We start from the raw sequence: 21,798 nt of genomic DNA on the forward strand, positions 1-21,798 counted from the left end.
GGGGGGGGGGGGGGGGGGGGGGGGGGGGGGGGGAACAGCTGAGAATTTAATTTGCTGGTTATTTGGCCACGTTCAAAACTCGGGGTAGTGTGGGTCCACCCTTGACCCTGCTTCCACTTATATACCAGGCTCTAGTCAGTGGCAGAGTTCGGTGACATGCACTAACGTCACATCCCATGGGATTGCAGTTCCAGACAAAAGAAAAAAAACAGGGTGAAGCAATGGGGTGTTAAAGCTACAACTATCTAACTTCTAAGCCTTGTTAGGTGTTTTTCTTTACTCTTTTCCATTTCAAAGACCACTTCTCCCAGTAGAGTTTGATTGTAAGACATCCTAACATAAAAGCACCTCTTAGAGGTTAATTTTTTTCCTTGGTTATCAAATCACTATTAATTTTACTTGCAGCTGTCTGCTTCCATATTTGCTTGTTATATAGTGTTGCCATAGTCAGCTTTGCAGTTTGATGTTCTTTTCCAATTAAATGAAATTCATGTGTCTGTATTGCATCATTATGAGTAGTTACGAAGTGATAAATACCTGAGCCTCTTGTTTTTATTCGTGATGTTTCAGTATCTGATTACAAATTTCAATGACTTCCAATTGGCTTGTCTTGGAAGTTTCTTTCTTCATGAAAGTGTCTTCTTCTTGTCTGGACTTCCTTTCATTCTTCTAGAAAGGGCAGGATGGTTGAGCAAATACAAAATTCAGGTATCACTTTTTTACTCTATTAAGTGAATTGCAAGGATTTATCATTTGTCTTCATTAAACATTCTCAATCTGTCTCGGTGTCAATTTTGTGCTGTCTGCACAAAAGCATTTTTGTTTTTTCTTTTAATATCCATCACGCTCTTTCGTTTAACTTTTTACTTCTGCCCCCCTTTTCAGATATCTTATTCTATTAAAATGCTTAGAGCGGGACAGATCTTAAATAAGAAGGAAATTTCTCTTAAATTGCTTCATATTTAAAGTGAAACATATCTTGCATGTTCATGCATCTAACGTGTCTAACATAAAGAGTCTGTCCTTTTTCTCGCCAACGGCCAAGTGTATAGCAGCATAGCACTTAAGAAAGGAGATTTGTTGGTTTAACCTAGAAATTTGCTACTGTCTATATGTTGTATGACAAAAGGATTCTTTTCATCCATTTTTTGCTATCCTTCCTGCATAAAAAGTTATCAAGGACTTCATATTTTGTATCAACAATTAAATTTAGAGTATTCGATGAATTACTTATAAGTATAACTTCATATTGAAAGCAAATTATTCTGACAATCATTCAAATTGACAAATTCTTCCTAAAGCTGATTTTTTTACCATTTGACTTTCTTTTATCTTTTCTAATTCTCTCACATTATAACCTGTTTTCTTCCTCAAAGCTGATAGTTAATATGTCCTCTTCTGATTTATTTTTGACCTTGTCCTACTGAATCTCAATAGTAGAATTCCTGACCTCTCATTTGTTGCAGACAAAAAATAATACTCCTGCAGCTCAGGAGAAATGTATCACTCGCCTGTTGCTATATCACTTTTGTGTTAATCTCCCACTTATGATGGCATCCTATCCAGTCTTTAAATTAATGGGGATGCGAAATACTCTTCCGTTGCCGTCCTGGTACTTTCAGGTTCTTTATATACTAAAGCTTAGCAGTGACATATCTGTATATGATTATCTTAAATTTTGGTGGTGGTGACAGATCCACACAATTTTGTCAGCTGCCAAATATTGTTTCTTTAGTCTTCTAATTGTTTCGACTTATTCTATCTGTTTTTGTTGGGGTTGGCATGGGGTATCGAAGGTGTTGTTTGGTTGTTTATTGATGTCTTGGGAGTGAATTGCAAATATTTTGCTTCTGCAGGAAAGTGATCTCTACGCAAGTATTATTCTATTTTATCCTGGAGGATTTTGTATTCTATTGGGGACACAGGATTTTACATACTAAATGGCTCTACAAGCATGTCCACAGTGTCCATCACGAGTCAGTGAAGAGTATTTTGTTTTCAAATCAATATTTCATTTCTGGTTTTTGGGTCCATTCCTTCACATCTGATGCTTGTTATATCCACAGGTATGCAACACCATTTGGATTGACCTCTGAATATGCTCACCCTGCTGAAATTCTTTTTCTTGGATTTGCTACAATAGTTGGTCCAATCATCACTGGGCCCCATTTGATAACATTATGGTTGTGGATGATACTTAGAGTCCTTGAGACAGTTGAAGCACATTGTGGTTACCATTTCCCCTGGAGCCTCTCAAACTTCTTGCCATTATATGGGGGGTCTGTACACAAATTTACTCTTAGAGAACTGTTTGTTCATTTGTCTACATCAACTATATGTCTGAAACTGCTACTTTTGTTTCCCAGGGCTGATTTTCATGACTATCATCACCGACTGCTCTATACAAAGTCTGGAAATTATTCTTCAACATTTGTTTACATGGACTGGTAATTCTCTACTATAAACTAACAATGAGAAAGTCAATTTCGTGTTTGAAATGCTACTAAATGCTGAAGATCATTTTGTGTGGTAGTGTTGATTATATAGCCAAAATTCAACTTCTGTGTTTTACCAGAATCAAGAACATTTACCTCACCTTGGGAGTTGATCCTTGTTGTCGCACAACCCCTCCGGAAAAAGAAATAAAGAAGAAAAGAATATATTAAAAAATGGAAGAATAGCTAAATACGGTGAAGGTCTGAATTTTCTAAGGGTCGGTTCTCCTTTCTTACAAGTTCTACTTGATGCTTCTCCATATGGAGCAAGCCCTTTAGGAAAACCCATGATTGTTTCTGAACAGTCATAAAGTTTCTGAGAGCATGGCAATGCCTCAAATTTGATTTTGCCCTTCGATATTCTTTTTTCTAAAGTTCTAAAATCAAAAAATTTAAATTGGAATTGGTAAGCAAGCAAATATTACTTTGGGCCCATAACTTGAATTATGCAAAACCAAAAAATCAGCGAGGTAGTTTACCCTCAAAACAAGTCAGAAACCTTTGCATTTAGTATTAACACAGTTGAGTAAATTGTGTAGAAATATAGTGAATAAAATGGCCGAGTTGGGTCTCTGGAAATGTAGTAATCAGGTTTGGCAGTTGTGAAGCAGCACTTGATTACCTTGTGTATTTGCAGAAATATGAAAAGTTGTTATGCAGTTTCAGTTTCTTGAAACTAAAAGAGAGCATACTGTTGACAGAAATGTGTCTCACCAGGCTAACAGAAGAGTATCGTAGAGCCACAAAATTCTTTTAGGAGTTGGCATGAATATGTTAACACAATTCTGATGAAGCCTTGCGCACAAAGACATTGGAAGTTTAGGACATCATTCTGTGTACTCTTTTTTCATTATGAGCTGCTAATGCTCCCATATTCATGTAACAAATGTTGATTGCTAATCTCAATCTCAGTGATGTATGTGATAATTTTTGGAAGTTTTCATTTTTTATCTCATTGCCGAATTGAATAAAAGTTTGAGGTATCATGTTGTGTGTGAATAATTTGATGGATCTCTTTCTTTTGTTAGGCTATTTGGTACTGACAAGGGTTACAGAAGATTGAAGGTGCTGAAGAGTGATGCATGTGAAGCTGAGGGGAAAGAAATGTAGAGATGTGAAAGGGTAAGTTTTGGCTGGTCTGGCATTGCAAGACGGGCTTCTGTACAAGAGCGTATAGGTGAAGGTTTCTGTTGTTGATACCTCAGTTTTATGTGCTTGTGTTCAATTGTAGTTTTGACGTGAACATCGTCTTCTTTGTAGTGTCATCTTAGAAATTAGAAGCATGTCTTGGAAAATTTTCTCCTTGCAAATATGCCTGCCTTTGTTCTGGCTATTTACGTTATTCAAGTTCCATTATTTACCATGTTTCTTCTCATTGATGGGGGACCTATATTGAAACCAACTTAATCTGATTTTTTTATCTCAACTACAATGCCCTGAATCAGTTAACAGACTGGTCCTTGGAGTTGTCAAAACAATCTTTTATGTCCATAGAAAAATGTTTCTATTCATTGTTATGTCTTTCCTGTTTTTACTTCTCTGAAGTTTGTCTTTGCTAAGTTTGGAATTGGCAGGAAGCTGAGGAAAAAATATATGTACTTCCTGCTTTCCCAGTTAATATGCAAAATCTCGAGCTCTAACTTCCATTCATTATGGTTTGGTTTGCTTGTCCCGCAACCATTTTACTAAACATTACTTTTAAGTAGTTTGTGTTTCTCTTGGACTGGACTGGTTGATGGAACTTCTGGGATAGTTGCTGAAATCGTTTATGCACTTTATCTGTGTATGAAATTATAGATCTTCAACATAAAACTGTTGAAGTTTCAAATGAAGAATATAGTGGTTGGCCGGTTACTCATCACAGTTCAACCTCGTGCGGTTTAGTTGTTGATTTTAATTAATTCCACAAATGGTATCATCTCAATAGATTTTCTTCTATTCAATTTGTAATGGGCCACGAGTGATCAAACCTGATATAATCATCGTGTTTGCATAAACAATTACTGGGTACATTCAGAAACTGGTCTCCGACGGCAACTACAAAACCAAATATCAGATGCTACGTACTAAATGATTGTTGCTACATTATTAGAGTCTACACGCATCCAACTTTCTTTACTTGACAACTCAAAAATATGTTGCTTAGGTCATAAGATTGAAAAAGAAAGACGCCCGCCCCCCCCCCCAAAAAAAAAAAATTAGTTGTGTGAATAATGCTTGTAACAATCCAAGCTACGTGTAATGCATGGGTGAAGGCGTGTAGCCCAAAAAGCAACATCACTATCCTGGGGGGCCTAAATGAAGTAGAATTTTTAATATTCTTTGATATATCATAAAGAACTTGTAAGCTGCTGCCAAATGGTGGAGACCAAAGCTTATGAGATAGACTTTACAGGAAAGTTGTTCTATTGGGACAACAAATTTGGAACTTTACTTCGGTGTTATCTTGAGGCTACATTAAATAAAGATATTTTAAAATAAAATAATTAGATATTTAAAAAATTTATGAAAAATATTATAAATTACAATTCATATCATTTAAACTCTATCATTTAACTCAGCGGAGGGAGTATCCAATTCATCAGAATTAACAGAAAGACCTACCATACTTGAAGATACTAATGAAAAACTTTGATTCTTTGCGGATTTATTTTTGGGGGGCATTTGTAAACTTGATATTATAGTCTTAATTTGTACATACTAAATCCCTTGGATAATTTAAAGCAGTGCAGAACAAGGATAACAAAACCTAAAACTCTCATTTGTTGAATCCCTTTTTTCCCCCAAGTCATTTTCTTCCAATTTCAACCGTCTAAAGAACTAATCTAAAACTGAACACCACCCAAAATAAACACACTGAAATGTTAAATCATAAAGCAAAAAAAGGCTGCAAGAAAGAAAAAAAAAGCTTCAATGCTCTCTACGTGCAGTGCTTCAGATCAACCACGACAACGCTGACGTTGTCGTAGCTCCGCCTAGCAAGGGCTAGTTTAGTCAAAAGCATCGATGCATCAGAGCAACATTGGTCGGAATTCATCTCGCCGTCGGCTCCATTTCCCGGTGTAGACGCCGGCGATGCATTCCTTTGCAGGCACATCCCGGCAACGCCACATGCAGTGTCGTTTGAGACTACGTCCCATAATCCGTCACTTGCTAAAATCAAACAGTCATCCTCCGCCGTGCGATCAGTTACCGTCACTTCTGGCACGCAGATCACATACGGCTTCAAATAATTATCACCTGCAGATTTTACACAAATTTGTAAGTATCATCACGTCCAATTCAGTTATCAAAGCAAAACATAGATCTGTATAATGGGATTACAAGGTGGAAATCGAACACTCATCAATCCTGTAAAAGATAGTGAACCAATTGAGCTACTCTGATTTTCCGAGATTTGAATTTTAGGTGACATTCTGCATTTTTCTTCTCAAATTCCTGATTCTGTCTACGAAGAAGGACAAGTTAATTCTACTTACCAATGGCTCTTGACATAGCCAAAACACCTGAAACACGAGGGCCGTCCCAGTAGATTACTCTGCCACCAGCTTCCTGGATGCGGTTAAGTTCATCCGGACGATCCGGCTGAAATGTAACATATACACAAAAAATAATCCGATTAGAGAAATAGATCAAGCGATTTTGATTTATCACCAACAATTTCTTTGTTTGTATTGGACGAGGGATTTACTTTTTGATCGTTAGAAAGAGGAATAGCTTTGCCATTTCGGCAAAGAATAGCTCTGGAATCACCACAATTCGCGACAATAATCTTGTCCGGCGTAACAACTGCGACTACCGCCGTTGAACCGACGGCGTCACATTCCGGTGTATGAAGTTCGCACCGGCATGTGGCGCCGGTTACGCTATTGTTCCATTCAATCACTTCTTTGTCCATTCGATTGAAGCTTCGGTTCATTGAATGCTCCCACTCTTCATGATCTCCTTCTTTGTTCTCCAGCTCCTCCTTCACCAGCTCGTGTAACCTCTCTTTACACTTGGTCGCCACCTACAAAATCACACAAATATATATACACTGCCCACAACTTGTAGAATTAATAAGCTGAAAACGTAAAATTGTCCGCACGGGCGAGGCTGAAGCATTAAATCAACGAGTTGAACTCGATCCAAACAATTTGTGTGAAGAATTGTTGAGATTACTATTGAGTTTTGAATCCATAATTGTGAAGTACTCCTATAATGAATTTAGTGATGAAAATAAAAAATTTAAATCCTGAATCTGCCAGTATGTATGAGTTAAATTCGGTTATTAACGTACATGAGAGCAGCCGTGACCATCGTAAACGGCAAAGTAATGCAATTCTCCACTGTTTCCTTGTTCCATTTGGCAAAATGAAGGATGAATTGCGACTGCATCTTCCATATCTCTCCTCCTTCCACAAACAGAGGCGAAGCCAAACTTTGGGTAAGCCACTGATTGAACAAGGAGAGTAGAATTCGAAGGACCCAAAAATGGAGTCAAAATAATAGTTGGCGGTGACCCTTTCGTCTCTACTAATCTCAGTTGTTCTTCATCATCGTCGGTGCTAGAACTTTCCACAGCGTTATCACAAATCCTTGAAACAGAACCGGAAATAAGTTTCAATTTTGGACGTTTAATTCCATTCTCTGTTCCGGGTTGAGTTACTCCAGCGATGACTTTTATCTTTCGAAGCTCCATTCTCCTCCTCCTCACCGCCCGTGAACTTGATTCACACGGTGACGATGAATCAGTTTCAGTTACAACTCCAAAACAGACCTCTGCCATTCACACTTTTAAAACAAGCAAGACAACTTCAGAAACTGAAGAGGCCTTTAATTTTTAGTCCCCACTCAGAAAAAATATGCAGCTTACAGAACCATTGCCGGAAAAATTAAGTGCAGAGGAGAGAAGAGAAACGTAGAAATCAATGGCAGATACAATGAGGACCCCGATATAAAGGAAGTCACTTTCGCGGTGTCATTTTTTTATAGGATGATTTAGAAAATAAACATTTTCATATTTCTGTGCAATTATTTTACGTCAAACGCTGTTTCAATTTGTTTAGCTCGATAGGATCAAGAGAATTAGATTAATTATTTTCTTCATCTATTTATCTTTTTACTCTATTTTAAGGAAAGTCACTTGATAGTTTTTAATGACAGATTTTAATATGAATTGTTTCACCTATTTTTATAAAAAAATATTTTAATATATAATATATTATCAATTTATAATCATAAGATTCAGTTTCTTTTACTTTCCTAATAAATTTTATGTCAAGTAAAAATTGGATAAATACATTAAAATAAAAATATATAATAACTTATAATTATTTTTTAATTATTTAAATTATTATATTTATATAAGAAGAGGAAATAACTACTATGTAAGAAGTCAACATGTGTTTCAATAAGAAGAGGGAATAACCAATATATTTATAAAAAGAAACTTCAAGACACAAATCATTATTGTAACAACATATACTTCTCTTAGTATAATCAATATTAATAGCATATGTGGCTTGTGTAAATTGATTTGTGCTAATTAATTAAATGTTAAATTTATAAATCAAATTTGATTCTAGTATTATATAAATTACGAAAGAGGAATTAATTTTCTACAGCGAAAAATATGTTTTTTATGTCACTCAATTTTTATTTTCATAATTTTATGATTTGTTTAAAAAAGAAATATTTAATTTACATTTAAGCGAATTTTCTATTCATTTTGTTAATGACCTAGGACCCAAGAGATATTAATTCCTGGTTGTAACATATCCTATCAAATGATGTAAAGCAGTGGATGAATTAATTAAAGATTTTGGATTTGAGTCTCAAATATAAAAAAGTTTTTGGTAGGAAGTATTTTCTTCTAGATGAGTTCCTACATGGAACGAATTTAAAATAATTGGGTTCCATATGGATATCGAAAACTAAGCAGGCGTTTGGCCATGTAATATCATATCACGATATGAAATCGTGAGATGAAATCAGTGTATGAACATGTCATTTCATACCGATTCCCTTTTATGATTTCATATCATGAGATGAAATCTCATATCTACAAAAATCATGATTTGGGAATTCCGTATCATTATTTGAGATTTTTTATATAAAAATGAGAAAATGGTCTAACNCCCCCCCCCCCCCCCCCCCCCCCCCAATTTATTACCCAATTCTCAACTACACATTTATTCTTTACGGGGGTCCTATTACCCACTGAACATTTTAAGAGTATAATATATACCCCCTTAAAAATGCACACCCAGATTTATATAAAAAAGTGAATTGCACACGCCCTGTCACGTAATATTAGCTTTTTAAAAAAAAAAAAACTTTTATTCTGTAATTATTTTTCATCTATATTTCCCTCTTTCACTTTCCTTTTCCATTCTTCTTTTTTTTTTTTATCTTGACAAATTGATTTTCCAGATTTGAGGATACATTCTATTATTGTCATGATCTTCTTCGAACTTCACCGGAGTTATGAACACTAGAAAAAATTTGATGCTTTCTATTGAAGCAAGAATTTAATAATGTTGAGCAACCCATTTCGATTATTGGGTGTTTTCCATTAATGGGTTTGTCACTCAATGATTTCATTGATGAATCTACTCCATTGATGGATCTGCTACTTGATGATTTTTTCTCCATTAATGACTCTAAAGTTCGATCCTCTTGACTTTTGATTTCGATTTTGAGTTATTGTCAATATTTCTCTTTAATGAGAAGTGAATATACTGTGAGAAATTTGTGATTTGAGAATGAAAGTTACCTTAATGATGAGAGGTTAGTGAGAGCGGCGACCTGGTGGTGGAGCAGAGTCGCCGCCGATGACTTTCAATTTTAATTTTGAGTAATTATCAATTTTTCACACTGATGAGAAGGGAATTTACTTTGAGAAATTTGTGATTTGAGAATAAAAGTTAACTTAATGATAAAAGGTTGGTGAGGGCAGCGACCTGGTGGTGGAATAGAGCCGCCGCTGATGTTTCTTTGATGAAGAGAAGAAGAAAGACGATTAAAAAGATTAAAGAAAACATAAAGATTTTTGAAGGATAAAAACATTATAATATGAAATTTAAGAAATACTTTTAAAATTAAAGTTTTAATTATTATTTTTACCTCTCACTCTCAAAGAGAGAGTGAACTACACTTTTTTTGCCACTTCATTATTTAGGAAGCAAATAATTTTACTTTAAAATAGTGTAAGGGGGTAATAGGACTCTTGTAATGAATAAGTGTGTAGTTGAAATTTCGGGTATAGGTTGAGTGGGTTTTAACATCTTTCCTCTATAAAAATTGACCCACAAATTTATATTTTGTTAAAACAACCCCACATTTATATCTATAAACCATGCATATATAAATAAATTTTATAATCACATCATTAGTTTTTAAAAATGATCATTCTCACCAACATAAAATTTATTATTACTTTTAATTTGGTGAAAATAATAAAATTATAATTGATATTGTGAATATAAATAAGAACGGGGGACTTTTTTGTTTTTTCATGATTAAAATAAAACTTCTCTTTTGGCAACAGATGAAAATGTTTAAAGCCATTTAATATGAAAAAGGACAAAATTGGTGTATGTTTGATAATCACTACTTCCAATATGTTTAATTTTAATATGAAATTAATGCTGAAAAATGTGTAATTGCACACAAGTGAAACAAAACATGAACCATTATGACGTTGACACAGAAGTAAAAATTGTCATAATTTATGTAGTGTTACATAATTATTTGCGAGAATATCAAAGGAGTAATGAAATATTTATGGTCTATGAGCATTAAAATATAGTTGCGGATGATATTGACCAACAAATGGCTCAAAGTAACAATATTGGTTTGTCTTTTCGATCATATGATTAAGAAATGCAAGTTCAACATGAGGACATTGTACGTACTATGTGGGAGAATTATATTAAAGACTAGTACACTACAATTTATGTTCAATTTTATTTTTATTGAATTAAAGTTTGATCAATTAAACTTAGGTGAAACAATTACTTAAGTGGATAACAAATAACTTTATAATAATTTATTACGCAATTTTATAAATTTTTGTGTATTTGATAAGACTGAATGAATAATTAAGACTATTTTAATAGTTTTACAACTTATGAAACTCTTATATTTATGAGAAAATAAAATTTCATATTATATGTTCAAGTAAAACTTTAATTTTATCTCATAATTTCTTATTATGATATCGTAATTTCATATAGCATGAATCCTAAAAAGATTACTAACTGCAACACATCATTACAAATTTACAATCAACCAAAACAGTTGCTTCATGTGTTTTAAGTGCCGAGGGTCTTAAACCAAAGAATTTGTGTCCGTATGTTTTCCTTTATGATAACATTCGTCTTTTCATATCTAACACGTATTTTATATAATGGGAAGTGCTAAATAGTCAGAAAATATGGTTAGAATTTGGCTAAAAAATTAAAGAAATTATAATTTTTTTTATTTTAAAATAAACTGATCATTTTTTCATTTTTTAGTTAACATATATTTAAGTTAAAAGGATAAGAATATTTAAAAATTAAAATAACATAAAAAAAAAAAATCATTCTGACCAAAAAGATTTTTCGTTATATAATATTACTATAAAAGAAGGAAAAGTGAACATGATATGTGGTACGAAAAACTTACTTTCTCTGTGACACGTAAATGAATTTTCAAACAAAATAAATATGTTGTCCGCCTCAATTTGTTAAAGACCTAACAACATTTCGTCAAATGTCAATTTGATCATTAATTAGATCATACTCATTAAATAAAATGAAAATATAAATGCATTCTTTGCCATTTGTGGTCTAAATTTTAGCATGCTTATTAAATAAAATGAAAATATAAAATTGGGAAAATATCTACAGAATGGATGTGTGGGACAAATCTGGAATTAAGGTCTTGGATTTTTTTTTTAAATTTGAAGTGTTAGATTTGAGCCTTGAGTATGAGAAAGTTTTAATAGAGAGTGCTTCTCCTTGAATGGGGCAATATGCAACATGAATTCAAATTAATCGGACTCCCATACAAATATGGAACACCAGATAAAGATAAAGAATATGAAAAAAAATATTGAAAATACTTCGTACTATTGACAATCTTAAAAATATATTTTTGCTTGACTAAATAAACTTAAATACATTTTTTATCTTGCCACATATGGGTAATACATTCCTAAAATTCTCGTCAAGTTTAGGAGTGTTTTCAATTTCTCTTGACTTTTTATTAAGAGATATGTTTGTGCTCCTACTTGTTTGGGACCACTTCCTATATCACATGGTAGATTGAGATCAGATCATATTTAAGTTGAGATAGTCAAATAGAAAATATTTTTAAGATCGTTAATAATTCAAAGATAAAACTAAAAATTTATGCTAGGTTCAAAAATGTTTTTGATATTTTTTTCAAAAAATATTTTAAATATTTTAATAAGAGCTAAAAGTGAGAAACGTGGCAAAAGTAGGAGATCGGAAGAGGCAGGCATAGCAGGTCGCGATGTTGACGGGTGAGACGAGTTGTCCGCAAAGCTTCCTTTGATATTCGCGCTCGACACAATTGATATAAATAGTCGTTTCTTTAAATTTTAAAATATTAGTAAGAGTTAATTTTTTTAAAAAATTACGCCTATAAGCAAACATATATTATTAGTTAACATAATTATAGTTTGTCCTAATTATAATTTGCGATCTATTTTTTACTATAATTACACGGCTTAGCTTTTTAATTTTGTATAATTCACATATTTGTATAATTCAAAATTTGTATAATATAATTTGTATAACTTTTGTATAATTCATAATTTGTATAATATAATTTTTATAACTGTTTGCACTTCTAATGTTTGTAATTGTATAAATTCGTTATTTTGAGTTTATACAAAAATAACTTAATTATACAAATATACCAATGAATTATACAAACGAAGTAGCTTAAACTGTAGTTACAGACAATAAATATTTAAACTATAGCTATGAACCATAATTAAGTTTATTATAGTGACTATTTACGAAAATTTCTCCTTTTTTTTAAGAATTTAAAAAATTTATAATTACACATTTTATATTTTGTGAAATAATGCATATAACATTGCTTAATGTGTATTGATAGCTTTTTATATTTGTTTAGTATAATTAATTTTGATATTTAAACTAATTTTTTAATAAAATAGTTGTACATTTTATCTCAAAATTGCCAAACGGACTTAATCTTGTAAATATTGAGTTTAGTGCAAGAAACCCGAAATTTTGTTTGCCGAAAAAATGGAAAAGTTTCCACGTATCCCTTATTCCTGTGGCCGACAATTCCACATAGTTATGATAGTGACACTCCATCTAACATATTGCCACCTTTCTCATTCCCAACTTTCTATTGTCTTTTCACTATCACTTCCTCTCTTTGTCTCACTATTTTTAGTAAATACTACTCCTCTAACAACTTTATTAGTAGTAAAATGAAACAAAATTTCATACACCCCTCTCAATTAAAAGAAAGCCTAATATACTTTTTGGTTTTAATATTTCTATTATATAAATCTAATTAAATTAGAATTCGTGTCGAAAAGTCATATTGAAGGTTAAATACTCTCTAAATAATGAGACTCTATATTTAAGGAGATTCGAATATGAAACATTAAAGATGAAAAAATACTTATCGCTCCACAACATATCTAATTTATTGCTGGTCCAACTGCCTTGTACCCAACTGATAATCAGGATTTTGTCACCTAAAATGAATTTGCATAATGCAAAGAATTGATTAAAGGTAAGGACACGTGTTAGGATCGATGTTTTAGAGGGAATTTGGATTGTTGGCGATTGGCAGCCTGGCATGACAATTGTAAAGAAAATGACAGACAAAGACGCTCTCGAAGGAAGTATTGCTTCTCCGAGGAGTAATTATTTTTAGAAAAATAGTTTAGTAATAAATAGGTAACTTTAATATTCATTCTTAAATATTTTTGCTATGGGGCATAGTACCTCTACCTTTTATGGACTAAAGGGAGTACTGCATAATTCTCTTTTATGGCTTAAGTCATACACAATCACTTAAAATTGTTTGTAGATTTCACTTTTATGGCTTAAGTCATACATAACCTCTTAAAATTGTCCGTAAATTTCACTTAGGCACCTCAATTTAACTTTGTACCTATTGAACACTTTATATATTTAAAAGTGATTCCAATTAGACACAAAACGCTGATATGACAAAAAGCGTGTACAACACCCTCCTTAAGTGCGTGGAACAATAAAAAAATAATATATTTTTTTTTCTTTTCAACTTATACACCTAAATTAAATTAATAAATAAAAATAAAAATAAAAATAAAAAAAAATAATAATAATAATAATAATTAATTAATTAATTAAAAAAAAACAACGTCTTCTCCCCATCTTCCTCCCTCCAATTGTTCNCCCCCCCCCCCCCCCCCTTTTTTATGTAGATTTAATTAAGGTCTTAAATATTCCGACAAAGCTCCATTGATTCCGATGAAAATAATATTCCAGCAAAGTTATTGATTATTTTTTCCCGACAAAAGTTCATTATTTTTTTTTATGTAATTGTGATAATGATGACTAGTGAAAGAAGATGAAGACCATGAATGAAAGGTTTAATGCCATTAGAATGAAAGGTGATTGAGGGGTTAGCTTAGATGAATAGCAATGGTGTATTATTGACACCGGTGAAAGAGATAAGATTCGATTGAGAAGAAGAAATGGGTGGAGGCTATGGTTTAGTGGCAATTGAGGTGCAGCGTCTCAATGCTTAGGAATTAAGATCCGATTGGAAATGGAAATAAGTAGCGATTGAGGTGCAGCGGCACTGTGGAATTGGAAATAAGTTCCAATGGAGAAGAAAGAAGGGTGGGGTGGGGTGGGGTGGGTTGGGGGTGGGTTAATTTAATATATATTTTTGTTTTCTTGAAGTTCCTTTTGAATTATTGAGAAAATGATCAAAATGGTCCTTAATGTATGAGCTTTGATTCCATTTGGTCCTTAATGTATGGATTTGATGGAAATGGTCCTTTATATATCGTAAATTGTGATCAATTTGGTCCTTAACCCTAAAATTTTAATGGCAGCGATTATTTTTTTAAAAAAATAACTAAAATCGCTACACGTGGAGCGATTTTCCATTATTTTTTAAACAGTCCTCGCCTCGAGAATTTTTAATAAAAAAAAATTTTAACTTTTTTAAGAAAATGGCTGCTATAGCAGCTATTTCTATTTTTTAAACGCTGCTGGGGCAGCGTTGTTAAAAAAAAAAAATCACAGCAGCGATTTTAAAGAAAAAATTTTTTTTTTTGGACCGACAGCGATTTTTATGTTTTTAAAAGGAGTAACAACGTCAATTTTGTCAGAGAGCGATTTTGTCCTTTTGGTTAAAAAAAATTGATGTGCCATTTTGGAATTTTTGGAAATAAGGGAAGGAAAGTCTTAAACGAGCGCATCTTTTACATATTCCGTGTATTTTGACGGCAAAATAAAATAAAATATTAATTTTAGGGTTAAGGACCAAATTGATCACAATTTGTGATACATAAAGGACTATTTCCATCAAGTACATACATTAAGGACCAAATGGAATCAAAGCCATACATTAAGGACCATTTTGATCATTTTCTCTGAATTATTTAAATAGAGTTATAAAAAAATTTAATCCAATCGACATGTGTCATCGTTCCATTGGTCCATTTGGTATGCATATGCGTTTGAGATGCACGTATGTTTATTTTTTTATTATTATTATTTTGTGTCAAATAGATATAAATTTGTTAAAATTTAAGTGTTCAATGGGTACAAGGCTTTATTCAGGTGTTTAAGTGAAAAATGTGGATAACTTTAAGGGGCTGCATATGACTTAAACCTTCTTTTATTTAAAAATAGGAAAAGAGTAAAAAATGTTCTTAAACTATGCGAAAAAAATAAAAATTGTCTTCTGTTTGTAGTTTGATCCAAAAATGTCCTTATCGTCAATATTTGGGTTCAAAAATACCTTTATTGTTATTTAATGGGTCAAAAATACTCATTTTTCAAATAAATATATTGTTTATTTCCTTTTTAACACATTTTTTTCTAATATTTTTTTTTTTAAAATAGCAAATGTTTATAATTATTTTTTATCGTTATATAAATATAAATTAATAATGAATATACTATGATCTTATATATACATATGACATATATTATTTGACTCATTCAAATTATATCACATAAATTAAAAGGTGTTACAAAAAATAGCATTGAAGATTGAACCATGGGAGTAAGTAATTTTCAAGTCTAAGCCAATAAGAATTGTGATAAAATGGTAAATACACTTTTCGACATAAATTCACATATATTCAAACTCTAATCGCAAAACTTTAGTCGGTGGTGTTCGAAGTGACATATATAGATCCAACTAATTTAAATTAAGCATGAGCATGACTAAGAAAGAAGGAAGAAGGATAGATGAAACAAAGCAGGTGTAGTGTTATGCAAGAAAGTGTACACGTATGTTTTCAAATGCTACATGTATCTCTTCAATACATGCTCAGTGTCTCTCTCTGCAGTAAAGAGGCAAACAAGTGTGTGTGATTTTCAGTGTTAACCAAAGTGCCCTCATACGATTTACTTTACTATTGGAAACAAGAATAGCCTTTGAGAGTTCGGACATCACATGAAAAGCCATTTCTGTATTTCTATCTACATGGTGAATTCAGAAGACCAACAAACACAATATATTAATGTACAATACTTCATTAGTTACATAAATGTATTCAAATTGATGTTTTTTTTTAATTTAGTAAGGGAAATCATTAGTATGAGATAACTATTTTTAATATAATAATCAATTAAAAACGGAGAGAGTAACATGTAAAACCTAAACTATACTACTCGCTTTTGAAAACTGAATTATATTCTTTTTTTTCTTTTCTTTTTTACATAAAAGTTGTTTTCACGTAACTTATAAGTTATCATACTATAATTGTTTGCTATAGTATATTAAGAGACAATAATAAATATAAATATTTATAACTAAAAAATTGTTATAAATATTAATAAAGACTTTAATGACTCTAAATTTAATATATTAATTCAATTTAAATTAAATATTTTTGTGGGAAATATTAAAAAAATCTATTGCTTTTGTTATAGTGTCGCTTTCTATCAAACCGGAATGAATTTCATATGATCCATGTTAAAAAAGAGATAAATTTTAGGTTTAACAAATATAAAAATTATTTTTGTATGTTATAGCTATAGTTGGGGTGTATAAAATCAAATAGAAAATCGAATTAAATCGCAAATCGAGTCAAATCGAAAAAAAACCCGACTAGTGATTTGGTTTGACTTGGTTTGGTATTGGAAAAAAAACCCGACTATATTTGGGTTGGTTTGATTTTAACTAAAAAAAATCAACCCGACATGATATATGTAATTTTCAAATTTTATTTTATACATAAAAATATTACTTTGATATAATTTTAAAATATTTCTTATACTATTTCATAGTTTTTATCTTTTAATATATTATTTCAAGATTAAAGCATAGAATTCGGAATTGTCCAATAAAGATTATAGTTCATAAATGTTGATAATTATAATACAACTTAAATCAAAATCAAATTAATACTAATGCAAAAATAAAATCAATTCAACACTAAGAATGACAATAATATTGAATATTTGTTCTTTAGTTTTACATTGGTTTAGACAATTAAAATACATAATCTAATTTTAATTTTCCTTAAATATTTAGTAATGTAACTAATACTTATTAAATTTATTTTAGCATGATTTAGTACTTTTAAATTATGATCATTTTCATTATGACTTTGCAATATTTATTTTATATGATGATTTCATTATTATTTTTTATTGAATATTTTAGTGTCATCAGTACACATCTCATATTTTGTGTCATTTTCTTAAGAAACACTTTAGATAATTGTATTTTGGTTGGACTAAAGAAATATTTGGAGCACAAGTTAATTATACGTTTGTATGCAAACTTTATCGGAAAAATCCAAAAATTTGAAAAAATCCGAGGTTTATTAGTTTGGTTTGATTTGTAAATTTAAAAATTCGACACAATGGTTTGGTTTGGTATTTGAAAAACCTGAACCAACCCGAGGTTGAAAAACTAGAAAAAATTCGAATTTTATTAGTTCGATTTGGTTTATAAATTGAAAATTTTTACACAAATGATTTGGTTTGATATTTGAAAAACCCAAACCTACACCCCTAGCTATAATTTGCATAATTGCCCTTCATAGCAAATTTTATGTTTGCTATGGCTATTAATTTGTATATTTCGATATACTTATACACACAAATTAATTGTATAAGTATATATTTGTATGTATGTGTGTATTATATTTATTTAAATATAAATCTGTAGATGTATATGTAACTGTATTTTTGTATACAACTGTAAGTTGTATAAGTATATGTTTTTTTGTTGTGATTTTTAGTCGTGTATGGATATGTGTATTATATGTATTAAATATATATCTGTATATGTATATGTAACTGTATTTTTGTATACAAATTTCCCTTTCTCACTTTATACAAACACAAATTATACATTGTATCTTGTATAATTTGTGTTTGTATAAGCGAGAAAGAGAGAAAGGCAAAAGAGAACTGGGCAGGGAAAGATTTGTATTATATAATTATAAGTGTATAGGATGAAGAGATTTGTATTTGTATGTGTATATACAGTTTTCTCTCGCTTTATACAAACACAAACACAATTTATATATTTGTGTTTGTATAAAATGAGAGAAGCGAGAAAGAGTGGCGAGCGAAATTTCTGGAGAGAGAGGCGAGTGGCAAACATAATTAAATGAAATTATGGTTATAACATTTATTTTAAATTAATAATTTGCTATTTTATAAAATTTTCTAAAAAAAAAAAATAGATTTAATTTAGATTTAATTTGACACACTTTTGTTGACCGGGAAGATAACACTAACTTTATTTAGGAACTTAGAAAGGCTAGTACAAATATCCATCTATGTAAGATCACGATTAGTCTTGACTCTTGACATACAATACTTGCATTATGTGCAAATAAAAAAACCAAATCAAATCCATTAAGTTAAATCATACTAAAATCACAAGTACCCAAACTCATACTCCGTCCTTTTCAATTTATCTATTTCATTTTGTTTTTAAATATTTTTCTTTTTCTGTAACTTTTCCATTTCAAATTTCGATGTACATGTATATAGCATAAGAATAAATTAATATATTGCTTAGTATATCTATAATTTAAGACACAAAAATTAAACATCTTTAAAATCTTTATAGTAAATTTAATGTAAAATTAAAATCAGATAAATAAATTGAAACGTGTTTAAATTTTGAATTGGTCATGATTTGGTTTGGCATGAGAGAGGGAGATATCAAAGCATGCAACGCGGAAGTCTGCAAAGTGTGCTGAGTGTCTCTGTAACTAATACAGCAAAGATGGTTTTGCCGCACTTTTGAATCTTAGATTGAAATAGAACTTTCAGAATGAATATTCATCTGTGGGCTGCTGCTGGTTTTTGTGACCTCATACATGATCCACCCCTTCCAATTTATAGTATGTCAATTACGACACAATTTTATATTTGGAAACTTAGATTATAGATCTGTATAATGCATCAAAATATTTTTAAATATTTGAGTCTTAAATATATCAAATAGAATAGTGTATTTTATTGATATTAAGTCATTAGAGTGATTGAGTTGGTCCAATAAGCGATATTTCAGAAGAAAGATCAGATTAAGTACCTAGCAATTGCGGATTTTCCAAAAAACTATTATTGATATTACAAAGCTATTTTTGGGGTGTGGGTTCAGTGTTTTCACCTATCAATTTGTTAAAGATTGATGCATATCCGAGTCTTAGAAGAGAACCTACGGATATGTGGGAACTCAATAACTTTAATTAATAACTCAATTATTATTATATATTAATTTTAATAAATTTTTAAATTTTAAATTCGTTTTTTTCCTAATCAGATACTTTGTGGTGAAAGAACTCAATTATTATTATATATTAATTTAAATTTAATCTTAAAAAATTTTAAATCTTAAATCATCTTTTTCTTGATCAAATACTTTGTGGTGAAGAAACGTTGGTGCGCGGTTTAAATATTTTTTTTGCGAGGCAAAGGGCAGATTCAAAGCATCCTGCCTGCGCCAGTAACCATTTTGCCTCGAACCTGTAGTAGAAAATTATGCCAAATACAGCCTGGAGTGCTGCAGGCTGCAAACGGCGGAAATTATGCCAAATACAGCCTGGAGCGCTGCAGGCTGCAAAGGGCGTTTGTGTTTGTATCTTACTAAAAACATCTCAAATTCGAACTTTTAGACCTATTTCACTATTAATTAAGAGATCAATTAAGCAAAACAAAGACAAATTACAACTTTTAATCGGTTGTCCTTCGATATTCGTACGATAAATTTTTAAAATTTAATATCATACGTGATATGTTTAAGATCATATATTCTAATAACATTTTGATGCTTGATGCATGTATTTGAATTTAAGATCAGGATATTCAAAGCTTTTCTTTTATGTACTTAAACTGCGTGACGGTATGTTTAAGTTAAATTAAAACACATAAGAATAAAACGTTTGCTAACTATTAATAGTCCGCGTGAGATGTTTGCAAACAGGCCAAAACTGATTAAATGTGAAGTTACTTGAATAAATACTAAAAACATAGTGCTAAAATTTACTCCATAATTAAGAAAGTGGAGTCTTTTCAATTTTCAAATCATATGGCTAAATGTAAATTTTTTCCCCGGCTTGATCCTAAACATCCCACTTTATCTCATCTAACTTGATATTATTTTATTCACCTTCCAAATGGGATAAATTAATCCTAGAATTATAATCCAAAGACAATAGTTCCGAAATAATATTATCTGCAAATCAAACGACCCCTAAAAGACCCTTAGTTTCTAATGTCACGAACTGACTGGTTACGTCCTCTCAAAAAGTTGTTGGGTCATAATTGAAGCCCATATGCCAGCCCACTTAAATGGGCTTTACGTTCCTTGTAAAATTAGCCTAAAGAGGCGAAATAATCGAAAAATGTATAATTGTGTATAAAATATGACAGTTATGAATATTTTAGGCTGACAGGCCAAATGTGGGGATTGAGTTGCACTTGTTTATTTTATGCTTAATAGAGACAGATGTGATATCCTACTAACATGAACAACACACCATGAGGAGTGTCACCATTTTTGTGACATGATATGTATATAATTTATTTTGTTTTTTCATTCGATATTCAGTATTCATTGCGTGGCAAGACTAATTCGAATTCACATTAATTTGTTTCATTTTAATTTGGAAGGTAAAGTGTTCTCTATAAAAAAAAAAAACGAATTCATACTCATGTTTGAACTTGAGACCTCTGATTAACGAAGAGTATATATCACTTCACGAAAACTTTTAATAATCATGATATGATATATAACACATACAAATACACGACACAAATCGTGTCACGATTTCAATTCTATGGCAAAAGGACGTGAAATCATGAAATTGGCGTGAAAAATTGTCAATAGTGAATGAGCAAGCATGAAACATATGATAACTACATGATGAAACTATTGGTACTCAATTGGTGAAGGAATTCAACGAAATTCATAGGTTGGGTTACACTACAATGGTAGAGCTCAACAAGCTAAAAAAGTGAATACTTTAAAAATCCTATTAAAAACTTTTGTTAATAGCATAAAGATACGATATATTTTAGGATAAAAAAATTATGCAAATTTCTCATTTTATTTATTCTCACACATAATTTATTATATTTTTTTACATTCCACCCCCTCCCAATAAAATAAAACAACTAAAAAAACAAATACCAGAATATCTTGTTCAGAATACTTAAAGAGCAAAACTGACTCCTTACTCCCCTTCCCCTCATGTTTGGAAGCAATCGTTAGTAGGAATAATATTTCCATCTATATGACTAAATTGAAGTATATTTTTGAGCTAATCAACTAATATAGAATATATATTGTAACAAAAAATAAAATTGACATAGTTTTGAAACATTTTTCACTTTTTCTCCTAAATTAAAAAAAAGAAAAGAGCTACTTATGTATTTGGTGACATAGCTCTGGGCCGCCTTAAGCTGATCCACCCATTGTCTGTCTTTGAAAAAAAAAATCTCCACAATTTGTTAAAACTACGTATTACTATATTTCTCCAAAATTGACTAAAATTAGGAGCTAGCAGATACCGCCACGTGTACTCACTCATATAATCGGATGCAAACCTATTTATATTCCA

The 21,798-nt window shown here is 31.1% G+C and overlaps 2 protein-coding genes across 2 annotated transcripts in view; one reads left to right on the forward strand and one right to left on the reverse strand.

Moving 5' to 3' along the window:
• LOC125872604 (methylsterol monooxygenase 2-2) overlaps positions 1 to 3,856 on the forward strand; it is a 5,969-nt gene extending 2,113 nt beyond the window's left edge. The window contains exons 2-7 of the mRNA XM_049553352.1: positions 571 to 708; positions 1,467 to 1,612; positions 1,857 to 1,976; positions 2,067 to 2,279; positions 2,367 to 2,447; positions 3,524 to 3,856. Of these exons, the coding sequence (XP_049409309.1) occupies positions 571 to 708; positions 1,467 to 1,612; positions 1,857 to 1,976; positions 2,067 to 2,279; positions 2,367 to 2,447; positions 3,524 to 3,605 (780 nt within the window). The 3' untranslated portion in view covers positions 3,606 to 3,856. The remainder of the gene's footprint in view (positions 1 to 570; positions 709 to 1,466; positions 1,613 to 1,856; positions 1,977 to 2,066; positions 2,280 to 2,366; positions 2,448 to 3,523) is intronic.
• Positions 3,857 to 5,167: 1,311 nt separating this feature from the next.
• LOC125872597 (probable protein phosphatase 2C 24) lies at positions 5,168 to 7,462 on the reverse strand. The gene is made up of 4 exons (XM_049553344.1): positions 6,775 to 7,462; positions 6,187 to 6,504; positions 5,975 to 6,080; positions 5,168 to 5,735 (listed from the first exon to the last, which is right to left on the reverse strand). The coding sequence occupies exons 1-4, from the start codon at positions 7,261 to 7,263 to the stop codon at positions 5,416 to 5,418; spliced, it is 1,233 nt and encodes a 410-aa protein (XP_049409301.1). The 5' UTR covers positions 7,264 to 7,462; the 3' UTR covers positions 5,168 to 5,415.
• Between the last annotated feature and the right edge of the window lie 14,336 nt (positions 7,463 to 21,798).

Source organism: Solanum stenotomum, chromosome 8 (genome assembly GCF_019186545.1).
Source record: "Solanum stenotomum isolate F172 chromosome 8, ASM1918654v1, whole genome shotgun sequence".
NCBI classification, from domain to species: domain Eukaryota; kingdom Viridiplantae; phylum Streptophyta; class Magnoliopsida; order Solanales; family Solanaceae; genus Solanum; species Solanum stenotomum.